The sequence below is a fragment of the Cariama cristata genome, unplaced genomic scaffold (assembly GCF_000690535.1).
Source record: "Cariama cristata isolate BGI_N322 unplaced genomic scaffold, ASM69053v1 scaffold43695, whole genome shotgun sequence".
In the NCBI taxonomy this organism is placed as follows: domain Eukaryota; kingdom Metazoa; phylum Chordata; class Aves; order Cariamiformes; family Cariamidae; genus Cariama; species Cariama cristata.
In genome coordinates this window covers 1-12,200 of record NW_009620001.1, presented here as the reverse complement: position 1 = coordinate 12,200, position 12,200 = coordinate 1, and the positions used below count along the sequence as shown (strand labels likewise).

Below are 12,200 nucleotides of genomic sequence, written 5' to 3'. Positions count from 1 at the left end.
CCCTATATCTTCAGAGTAACAGAAACCTTTTTTTTCAGAAACAAATGGTTGAAATGGCAGCAACCCCCCTGAGCAAGCCAGAAGCATGTATCGCCTCTAAATGATTATATGGGGGCTAAAGTGTTTTTCTGATAGCTGTTCTGTTAAAGTTGTGTTTGTAATTGATGGATGAGATCACAAAAATAGAGAATACCACCAGGCAAAGGCAGAAAGCCTAATAACTGAACATGTGTTGGAACTGTAATGCTGCGAGCTGGAAGAGTTCCTGAGCTAACTGTGGCAGGAGAGAAACTTGAAGCTGTGAGAGAAGTCATTCTTGTTTGCTTCCTGCTGTGTTGGAAAGCAGGACTTTGCCTGTCCTTTGTGAACAAACCCAAATCAAAGTAGTGTCTGAGAAACTGTCTTCAGCCATGTACAATCTCCTAAATTCAGGTAAGGTCTGAAATACTTGACATTCTGAAATACACGTGAACCCTTTCTTACCCCTCTGTCTCCAGTATTTGTGAACGGGTGACCCCTCGGCTGTCTCACGCCAACTCAGCAGTGGTGCTGTCGGCAGTGAAGGTCTTGATGAAGTTCCTGGAACTTCTTCCCAAGGACTCTGACTATTACAACATGCTGCTGAAGAAACTTGCCCCTCCGCTGGTGACCCTGCTGTCTGGAGAGCCTGAAGTTCAGTATGTTGCCCTGAGGAACATCAACTTGATTGTGCAGAAAAGGTAAAGCCTCAGGGGGTGTTACTCCTGGGTTGTCAAAGGGCATCTGGTTATCTCAGACCCTCACATATTTCCACATCCACAGGACTTCGTTTAATCCAGGTTCAGATCCCTCGAGGGATGGATTAAACAGTCTCAGGACTCTGGTAGCCTAAATTAATTTTCTTTACAGCATACTTGTGATGCTGATATCATACAGTATTTCTTTACCTTGCCTCTTTAAGAGCAGTAAGAACTGCCCTCTCATTAGACTATAAATTAGATTGCAAATGGGAAGAAGGGTGTAACTGTAGAGATCATAGTGACCTGTAGAAACTCAGTGTGCCTATGCTATTCTCTTCAGCATACAAGAACCAGGCTGGTGACATACTGATGTACAGTGCGTTGTTTTTTTTCACCGGTTTGCTCCCATGTGCATGTTTAAATACTGTTGTTCGTTGCTGGAAAGGTGAGATAGGTCAGATAACACTTTGTGATTGTATTCAGGGCAGAGTTACTGTGCACTGGCATCTTGCAAGTGAAAGAAAATGAGGTTGCAGGTGGGTTTTGCATTGAGGTAAGGATGTTACCCTTTCACTGAAAGTGCTGTCATCCACTGACTGACTGTAGTGGTTGGCTCAGCAGTTCAAAAGGAGATGTAGGCATGGTTAGAGATTCTGCATTTTGTATCTAAACAATCTTTTTCTCTAGCCTTCTAACTCTCTTCAAATTGTTTTCATAGGTTTGTTTGCGTGTCCTGGACACAAAGTGACACCATTCTGTTACTCAGTGAATGTTTGGGTAGATTTCTAAACAAAAGATACCTTTGGTTAGGATAGAGCCCATTGTTTTTACCAGTCTTGAGTGAAACAACGTTATGTTCTCTCCAGGCCTGAAATCCTGAAGCAGGAAATCAAGGTGTTCTTTGTGAAGTACAACGATCCCATCTATGTCAAACTGGAGAAACTGGACATCATGATCCGCCTAGCTTCTCAAGCAAACATTGCACAGGTCAGCTAAGGAACTTCTGATGCGTTCTGCATGTGTTCTGGGGACAGAAAACCCTCTCATGGTCCTTGCGTGAGGATGTATGCAACTACTGCTAGTGTTGTCCTGGCTTTTAGGCATCACTGTCCCTGGTATAGTGCTCTTTGCAGCTACTTAATGGGAGATGTTGGAGCTTCCTCCATAATTTCAATGTTAATATTATGGTATATCTTGCATCGTGACTGTTAGGTAGATCTTGTTTTACAGATTACAATTCCAGGAGGAGAACTGATGTCTCCTGTCAAATGAGTCACTGCTAGTGCAGAGATTGGAATGAGAAACTTGTTTCAAGGGAGAGGAGTGTGCATGTAATGGAGGCATTCAAAAAGACCAAACATTACTGAAGTGTGAATTTCAAGTGTGTTAGTTAAATTGTTACACTCTTGCACAGGCACTCTTCAGAGCTAAAATAAAATTTATTTTGCTTAACTTGCTTCCAGAGTGGAAATAGCACAAAGCTAAAGCTAAACTGAATTGAGACTGCTTTACAGTGTAGATTCTCCTTGGATTTGACGTTGTTTTAATCCAAATTCCTTTCTTAAGGGAAGAGTTCTCGAGTGTGACCCTGGCCACAAGGCCTAACACTAACGCAGAATGATTAACGCCACTGGTTAATGCTATTATTGTCCTATGCTAATTGTCACAGAGTAATTTCATTTAATATGACATTTTTAAGCAGCTCTCTTCAGCTTTCTCCTCTGATGTTTTTTGGAACAGAGCAAGGTAATTCATGCCCCTTTTGTGCTGGGGACATGGAAAACATTCTAAAAATCAGTTTCCGTGAGAATGTATTCAGAATTTTCTGTTTACTCTTGGTAGGTTCCATACCAATCTTAATGCATAATGTTTAGATAATGCAGGTGGTTTGGATGAAAGGCAGTGGTGTCTGGAGGGCAGAGTCTGGGACTGGGATCTGCAGACTAATGAATGAATCTCTTCCTGACTCTAAAGAGACATTCCTAAAAACAATCAGAAATATGCCCTGAAACGAGACCCAAGGAGAGCAGGCTTCTACCCACATCCTCCCTGTGTGGCTTGTCAAGACTCTTCATCTCCATGCCTGTTCTAGGCAAAGGCTGCAGACTAGTTGTATCCGAGTCCCTCAAACTCGGGCAGTATTTGAAAAGCGTAAGCTACTAAACCCAGGTCCTGTGAGTGCTGCGCAACATAGATCATCCAAGGAAATAATAAAACTTCAAAACACAGATGTCCAGTCTACTCCTTGCAGATTTATTTGTCTGCAGTCTGGCCCTTCAAGGCCTCTTGATCTTGTCATTGTTTTGAGCAATTGGCATCGCCTAGAGATTTTTGAAACAACTGTCTGTCTTTGTGCTGTTCACCTCTCCTTTGCAATCAATTTGTGACATCACAATGAAATCCCTGATGTCATGTTTGACATGAGAAACTGAAACAAATGAGATTTTGAGGGAATATAAATTGCATAGTGTCTTTTTTAAAATAATTTTTTCTAAGCTAAGTGATTTTTTAAGACAAAGTAGCTTTTTAGTTAGTGGTCTGTAAGATTCCAGCAGGTCCTGGTCTAAGCCCTTGTTCAGTTTCCATTAGCAAAAAAACTGAGACAGAATAGTAAATCTTACTCTTAACACTGTGAAGATACTTCCCGTCTTATTAATCTCTGTATAGGTGTTTCAGGGTGTCCTCAGATCTCCTTTGCATCTTCTTTTGGGATCCAGTAGGGATCCAGAGGTTCATCTCGGCACAGAAGAGGAGAGATCAAAAATGGTTGTTGCTGAGAGCTTGGCATACAGTGAATGTAGAACAATAAGTACAATGAACTGTACATAAAATCTGTGTGTATGGATATGGCCCCCACTTCATTGTATTTTCCATGTAAGAATGAATAGCAACATTTAAGTTTGGCAGGGCTGATTTTGCCCCCAGCTTTTGTTCAGGGGAATTTGAAAATAATCTAGAGCGAGCCATCTTTTGGCTTTGGCCAGCTTAAACTAAGTCTTGCTGCCTAATCCAAACCAGTGGGTTTCCGAGATAGAGATTGATTGCAGAGTTTGACTGTGTTAGCTTTGAATGTGTGTGGTTGGCTGTGGAAGAACGCATCCTGCTCGTGTTCTGGTATTCAAGTAGCATCACTTGTCAGAGTGGGATGTTCTTTCTGTGTGACCCCAGGGACTCACGTTGGTGTGCTTTCTCTGCAGGTCCTGGCAGAGCTCAAGGAATACGCTACTGAGGTGGACGTTGACTTCGTGCGTAAGGCTGTCCGAGCAATTGGGCGCTGTGCCATCAAGGTTGAGGCGAGTATCTGAATCTTGAGGTTTTCTGTGATTCTTTCTCTTCAAAAACAATGATGGGCTTTGCCATCTCGTTCCCATGTTACGCCAAGTTTCTTTGCTCCTGTGTTGACAATCAAATGACCTGGATACATCATGCTCATGGGCAAAGCTGCAGCCGAGCAGTAGGACTCATGAGCTCCAGTTGAGTGCACCACAGGAGGGTGGTGTGCTCCTCTTAGACCTCAGCTTGCAGGCAGAGCAAGGCAACTAAATAATCCTTGATGGAACACTTTACTGTACTGGCTTCAATGGAACAATGACCACTTATCCATGAGGACCTCCTTTAATAGCTGTGGCCTAACCTTTTGCAGGGGGAAGGAGAAGAGATGGTGCAGAGGAACTCAGTATTATGAAATGTTTTGTGTCCCCCCTATTTCAACTGAATAGAACACGCATGCTTAGAATTACAGAGATTTGGGGCATTTAAATGCAATTTGCATAAGCAGAGAGTGGCTCTATCTGCTTATCGAGTGCTAAAGGTCTGTATGACTTGTACCTTAATTTGGAGTCTGCTCTCTTTAGCCTAGATGCTTATGCAGATAAGTTCCCAAGAACCTCTGTGGTTATCCAGAACAACAGTCTGAAATTTCCTCTACCAGTTGAGCATTTTGGTGTATATTCATAATAGAATATTTTTTCTTTTAGTGATGTCCCTGTTTATTTCCCTGTAAATGAATCTGGTATGCCTGACAGGAGCTCAGAAAGCCTGTGAAGAGAGGAAAGACTTATGCTGTGGTGCTGGTACTTTTCAATAAACTGATAACCGAGTGCAAAATGTCACATAAGTGGTCTAATTTCAGCTGAGCTCATTTAGCTTTTGCTAAAGTGCGTTCCCATGAGCGTTGCCTGACAGCAGATTTAGATAAAAACCTAATCATGCCTGGCAGAGTATAGTGTCAGTGCACAGGTTTCCCTTGTTTCAGCTAAACTACTGAAAGTCTGTGTAAAGAGGACACCAACTTTTCTCATCTTGAGAGAATCGACTGCCCATGCAGCTTTCTCTTCCTTCCTTCAGCTTATCACTTAAAGGCTTAGCACTGCCATGGGCTTTCTTTTAAGCACGGCCAAATAGAACAGGTGATCGCTGCCTCTATTTCGTGTCTGCAGTTCAAAATACCGGAGTGCTTGTTCCATGTTGCGTGCAGGCAGGAGGCTGTCTGGATGGAGCCACAGCATTGACAGTAGAGAATGCTCTTGAGCATGGAAGAGGGCTATTGAGAAGTTAAAAGAAGCTGACGGCAGCCTGTTGTGTAGCTGTGCTTGTGCTGGGGAGTGGGAGTTTGCTTTAGTTCTCAGTAGGGACTTTCTTGCTAGGACTTGGCCATGTGTCTGTCTTAGTTTCACATGAAAGGTGGTGTATTCCTGCAGTATCAAGGTGTTTTTAGAAGTTTTTACCCTTTCCTGCCTTCATCTCCTACATTCTTTCTTCCCATCCTTGATACCATGACAGTCATATTCAATGTGCAAAGGACTAATAATAACGAGCCAGCAAATTTGCAGTGACCCTCTGTGCAATTGCATCTCTCAATAAATAGTGTTAACCTTGATTTTTAGCAATGCTCCTTTGAAGGCACTGCTGCTAAAGATGAGATCTGTTTACTCCTGTGACAAGAGCCAGATTTAAAGAGGGCAAATATAGAACAACTCATTACAGTGTCTTCATCTCTAGGTTAATCCCTGTCCCCAGTGCATCTGTGTTTACTAGAGGCTGTTTGCACTGTGAGTTATGACTAATGGAAGAGCATTCTCTCAGCCACTGGCATCCAAGTTCCCAAGGCTTAGAAATCTGCTTTTTGACATAGGGCACAGCCGGCGGGAGCTGTTGATGAATGAGTATTCATGGGGAACCTCAACTCTGCCGCAAGGATCCTACCTTTTGTCTAATTATCTGTCCTAGAAGAGTAAGGCAGTAAATACATTTGTCTGCTGTGACGTGCGCCGTAGAGCAAGTGTGGCATTACCTTTGCTGTGCAGCAGTGCATGGTGCTAACAGCAGAGGTAGCGCTTGTTTTGGAAATGTAAACAATACCCATGCTGAATAGCAAAGCTGGTGGATTTTGCCCAGGTTTAAGTAGTCATATTGGTTGGGAGATGTCAGAACAAAATCATATTGCATGGATACAGTGGCTGGGCTCAGAGTTAGCATGAGTATGTCTGCAGCAAACCATGTGGTGTAGCTAGACTTGACAGCATGAGGTGAAGGTATCTGACTGGCCTGTGCATCAGTTTGCTCCATTGACAGCACTAGATGAAGTAGTAATCTGATGCTTCGATTGTAAGGAAACAAAGCACCACTCCTATGGGAAAAGGAAATTAAATGGATACAGTAATTATAGTGATTCCTCTGGAGCAAAGGAGGAGGAGCCATATTAGAGGGGGGGTATTCGTCTCTGTTCCAGGAGATTCTGCTAGGAGCCTGGTACTTAGAAATCATTGAGACTTATGGCTGTGAGCATGATATGTACTACTTCAGTAATCTTGCATGCTTTCATTTGGTTTCTGCAGAAAAACAAAGCAATTTTGATGTTGGTTGGTTGTCCTTCCTCACTCCAACTTCAGAGCTGTTCTCGTTGGGGCACTCTTCCATCGGTTTGCAGAGCACTTCAGTCCCTAGGGATGTCCACCTTCAAATAGCAATATGTTTACAAGGGATGGGGTGAGCTGAGATCTGTTTTGTTACAGGGAAATTTTGTTAGAGGGGCTGCTCTACTGTGTGTGTGCCCACATGACTGCTCACTTTCCAAGGGATTCTTGGGTGAAAAATCAATACTGCATATTTCAAGGTGGATGTTGTGCTGTTCCTGGAAAAATAATGCTTCAAAGTGTCTAGAGAAAAGAAAATAAAACTTAATTTGCTTTTCCTTGAATTCTGCAGCTCTTAAAGCTTTGCTATTTGTAGGCTCTGACAGGGCTGGACTGCTTCTTGCAAACAGTGACTGATGCTGTAAAGCCAAGTTGGCTTAGGACAGATTCACCCCAAGTGCCCCTTAAGGCCACTTGTTAAAAAATGTAATAAAAGTTCAGAAACTGATAAGAGATGAAGTTCCAAGCTCTGAAGCATCTATCTTGCAAGGACTTCGCGTGGGGTTCCCACTGTGAGCAATGTCAATCTATGTGGAGCCAGGTCCACAGTCAGTATCCACGAAATGGAAGAGTCTTCCGGGTCACAGACCTCAAATCCCTTCTTGAGCAGGAGAAGAGATGAGAGTAGGACACTGTCAGATTGCCATTTCACTACCTCTGTGGTGGCATAGTACCTGTAAAGCTGTGCTAAGGAGGGAGAGATATCGTAAAAAAATATACCCATCATGTAACTTTATATGAAACCTCTCCTTTCTCTGATACCAATTGTACTGGATTTTTTTTCTCTGTGGTGTGAATTTCAGGGGAGAGTCTTATGGCCTTTAGTGCCAGTTTGCAAAGAGAGCAAATGCTGGTTTATAGTGTCTCCTCTCTTGGCTGATCTCTGTGCCAGCATTGCCAGTGTTTGCGCTTGTAGGCTGTGTTTGTAAGATACTGCAGCTAGAGTAACGAGGGCAAGAAATCACCAAGAGATTTTAGGCTCTGCTTGTCCCAAATTCAGCTCTACAAGTCTTGAGGTTTGTCCTTGAGATATTTGCCCATTCTCAAAAAACTGATTCCTGTGACTTAAATGCCATTTCGTTCCTTCTTCTGCCCAGCCTTCAAGTGCTCTGAGAGTGAACTATTAGCTCACTTGAATTGAAAAATCCACCTACGTTGCTATTGTTTATGCCCTACGATGTTTGTCTCGATCTTGAATGCTTTATGAATGTTCTGATGCTGACTGCCTAGGCAGTGTTGTGAGCAGTCTGCTTCTCAATTAATCACCAGCTGTGTAATGAGGCTTCATATGTGCTCTGCTAATAGCCAAATTGCTGTCCTTATTTGTGACTCTCTGGTGCTGGAGTCGGTTGCTCCTGTGATGTCCTGCCTCGCTGTGCTATTTGAGAATAGATATCCCTGAATTATTTGCCTCTAATTCCAGTTTGGTTCCTGGAGCATGCCAGTGTCCAGTCCTTGTTATCTTACAGTGCCCGTGGCTGGGAATTTTGAACTAATTAATGTGAAAGCTGCATTAGCAACAGCTGGATTTCTATTGATAGCTGTTATCTTCACATGTTGCTGGTGACCTCACCCCAAAAATACCGAACCTCTTGCTGGTGTGAGCTGCTTTTTGCTGCTGTTCTTGCAGTGCGATTGACAGCATGGTTTTCTCCTGCCTTCTAGCTTCCCCAGACAACTTCCAGCAGTCTCTGTCAAAACTCTCCCAGCTCTGGTTCCCACAGCTTGGGCAAGTCCAAGAGAGCCCATTCGGTCACCTGTTTCAACTGCTAGCCAGAAAGAGGGTGATATAAGTGGTAATCCAGGCAATGTTCTTAAGGTCTCTTGTGTGGTGATCCGGCTATCTACTGCCATGATTGCTTCAAGCATTACTCTTTTGTAGGAGCGGGAGTCAGCTGGTACCTCCGCTGCAATACACAAGCATTTGTCAACCTGTAGGTTTTTTTTCTGGACGTGCATATTGAGTTGGTAGCTGTCATCCTTTTGTTTTTCCCCTCTGGGCCTTTTCTCATATGCACGCCTCGTTCCTCAGTGTGTGCTGTGGGCTGGGAAGGAGTGTTTCTTCAGCTCATTTTAATTGTACTGTTCTGTTCTTTTCTCTAGCAATCTGCGGAGCGCTGCGTGAGCACACTGCTGGACCTCATCCAGACCAAGGTCAACTATGTGGTCCAGGAGGCCATTGTTGTCATCAGAGACATCTTCCGCAAGTACCCTAACAAGTATGTGAAAGTAGGATAAGGTTTTTGGAAGCCCTTGACTGCTAGCATCAGAACAGAGCAATGTAAAACTCATTCAGCATAGCCTGCCAGGGCTCTGAAGCAAAGGTGGTGGTTTTTCTGAAAAGCAGTGTCCATTCTGATTCTAGCTCCTAGTATGGTAGGATTCAGGTGTTGGCTCTAGATGGGGTATCAGCCTGACACCTTATTAGCTTTTGAATTGAAAGCTTTGCCTTCCCCACCGCTCCATATTGATGCTGAGTATAAGCCTTAATCAAAAGTTAGTAAAGCTCTTCCAGAGAATGCCAGAAGGAAAATTTGACCAAGTTTACAGCATCAGGCTTCTAGTTTTGCTCGTCTCCTTACATACAAGGCCATGAAAGTTCATGGCTGTCGTGGTCTGAGATCCCAGTTGGATTGTGCTGAACAAAATGCTGCTGGCTTTCTCCATCAAGTGTTCTCTCCGGCTTGGGCAGTACTCAGCTTCTTTTAAGCTGTTTCTGCAATAAGGTTTTGTCTCTTCAGGTACAGAACAGCAGCAGTGTCTTTCAGCAGGGACTTCATGATCGCCTAAAAAGTAATATGGGACATCTGCAGGCCTCTCTGGCAATTTCTGCTGTCAGTTACAAGATAGATTGCCTGCTTATGACAGGGATACCCACACATGGGAATAGGGGAAGCTAAATAATCAGCGTGGGGTATTGTCTGTTTTACGGCAAAGCCTTTGGGGAAGTGTAATATCCAGTTAAGAGTTACCAACCTGAAGACGCCAGCAAGGCTACAGGATCTGATACAGACTCATGGTTTGAACTGTTGGATCAAATATTCCCTTTAGCAAAACAGAGAGGGGGCAGCTTTGTCTTGAATTCCACACCTGGGTCATCTTGCTGATTAACAAAACTGCAAAGCTCTTGAGAACCCTGTGAGATCTTAGTGCTGGGCTTGGAAAAAGACAAAGCCGAGGAATATCTTCTGTAGTTGAGTGAAAATGCTGCTTGTTGTGTAGAAATACAAGACATTGTAATTCAGTGCAGGATTCTCTGCAGAATGATGTGGGCAGATGTGGAGTAACACAAGTTGAATTCACCCCAGTAATCCACCTGTACTCTGACAAATCAGGTATGAAAGCATCATTGCCACTCTGTGCGAGAACCTAGATTCCCTGGATGAACCAGATGCCAGAGCTGCCATGATCTGGATAGTGGGCGAATATGCAGAAAGAATTGACAATGCAGACGAGCTGTTGGAGAGTTTTTTGGAGGGCTTCCATGATGAAAGTACTCAGGTAAAATTGTGTTGTGCATCTTATCTGTAGTGGTTCATGCAGTGTATGAATGGGATGGACGGTAAATATTGTAGTGGGCAGAAAATACCTCCCAATGAAAGCTTCAATATTTGACTAAAATAAAACTCTTGGGAGTCTGTAGACTTTCTCTGTTGTCTGTATCTCCCAAACTTCTCTTCTTGGAAGGATGAGACAGAACAGGAGGGGTTTCTAGCTGTTGCATACTTCTTAGGGACTAGCCCTACTAAAGACCAGAACATACAGAAGAATAGTGATGAGATGCATAAAAGTATCGCATAAATCTCTGTGCTGCTCAGGGACTTGTCTGCAAAAGTGTTTTGTGACATGCAAGAGCGTGAGTCTCATTGTAATGGATTTCACCAGCAAAGAAGAGTGTAATGCTGTTACAAAGCACAGGACTTGAGTTTCATATCAGTAAAGGACACTGAGACTTGGGAGACATTGCTAAAGTATGGATGAATTTTCTAATCTCTGCTGTGTCCCTTTCTTTTAGGTGCAGCTCACCCTACTGACTGCTATAGTGAAGCTGTTCTTAAAAAAGCCTTCTGAGACACAGGAGCTGGTTCAGCAAGTCCTCAGCCTGGCCACGCAGGTAAGCCAAGATATCCAGTGAACCAGAGCCCTCCAGACACTGTGTTGGCCTGCTGCATGGTGTCTCCCATCTGCCAGGCAAATGAGGTTTGCAGTAGGTAGGATTCAAGTGTGTTCCCCTCTCCCTCAAAGAGACTCCATTTAAGAGCTGCTCTGTGCCATCTGGCATCTACTCTCTCCTTTGCTTTTGCTTCATCCTAATGCCTTCCCTTTTTCCCCACCAAATGAAAAGTTAGGGACAGGGTAGAGTTGTGAAAAAACCAAAATGCTTTCTTCTTGAAGGTGGCTTGCAGTTAAAACATCTGGAGCTATGACAGAGGGAAAGGGCCTCGCAAAGTCTTAGTTCTGTGAACAGCAAAGCTTAAGCAGTGCTATGAAAAAGAAAGAACTGAGATTTGTTTTTTTTTTTTCCTTTGTACTTGGATACTGTCAACCAATGTGGCAGCTTTGCTGGAGGCTGTAATAGTGGGTTAAGATCCCGGATTCATTAGGCATGAGGTGCTGAGTTATGAGCTCAGATCACTGCTGGCGGGGCTCCGCTTGAGCTGGCAGACAGAAGTGCTGTAGTTCTGGAGGAGTGGAGATGTCCTGGTGGCAGGAGTGGGTAAGACCTCATCTGATCCTCCTACGCTCCCTGACTGTAATGACTGGGGTAAATGTGTGATGGCGTAGTCCAAAAAGAGCAGCTCCTCTCCAGACCTGCTGTGTCAAGTGATGAAAATAGTCTCCGAGCTGTTCTGAATGGGCTGTGATTATTTCTGAGCAGAAATCTTGGAGTCAATTGTTCAGCTGGCCTTTTTGGTCCTCTTTGCTGCAAGAAGTCATGGCTGTGGTCTCTTTAGTACTCAAAACTTTTATTCATCCCTCTGGAGGTGTTGCAGTGGTCAGTGGTAAGAAATCCATGGCCTGCTTTTCCTGTTTCAAAACCTGCTCTTAGGCAGACTCTCAGCTCCTCTTTAGAGACAGATGGGCCAAGAGCATGCTATGGTGTTTGTCTAAGCCAACAGAAGAAAGGTACTAGGTGTTAAAACCCACCATGCTGAGTCACAAAACACTTAATGGCACCCTAGGAGTATAATAGGCGTCTGTTTTTTCTCTGTTTGTCACAAATGTTGATTCAGTCTGGCTTCTTGTATTTTATATGAATAATAAGTCAATGTAGGATATCTGGCTGTAAAACACTAAAGCCTTATGCTTCAAGGTCTGATTTCTAGGTAGAGATACTGTTTTTCACTTGAGTGGGAGAGTAATTACATGTGTGTTTCTTTCCCCAGCTTAGGTATTGTTGCACTTTGAGTGTCTCTTAGGGTATGTCTGTACAGCAAACTGCAGGTGTGATTGTAGCAGGAGCCAGCTTAATCCAGCCAACACAATAGCAGTGAAGCAGCTGGGCATGGGAGGGACACAGATGTGTAGCAGTGATTGAGGTCCCTGGCAAGCCCATAACCTAATG

General features: G+C 43.7%; 1 protein-coding gene across 1 annotated transcript in view; it reads left to right on the top strand.

Annotated features, from left to right (window-relative positions):
• Nucleotides 1-10,748, top strand: part of LOC104162664 (AP-2 complex subunit beta-like) — a gene marked incomplete at both ends in the record, with an annotated part of 12,619 nt that extends 1,871 nt beyond the window's left edge. Inside the window, 6 exons of the mRNA XM_009701449.1 lie at nt 498-719; nt 1,586-1,706; nt 3,917-4,012; nt 8,738-8,853; nt 9,970-10,135; nt 10,650-10,748. Of these exons, the coding sequence (XP_009699751.1) occupies nt 498-719; nt 1,586-1,706; nt 3,917-4,012; nt 8,738-8,853; nt 9,970-10,135; nt 10,650-10,748 (820 nt within the window). The remainder of the gene's footprint in view (nt 1-497; nt 720-1,585; nt 1,707-3,916; nt 4,013-8,737; nt 8,854-9,969; nt 10,136-10,649) is intronic.
• Nucleotides 10,749-12,200: the final 1,452 nt, after the last annotated feature.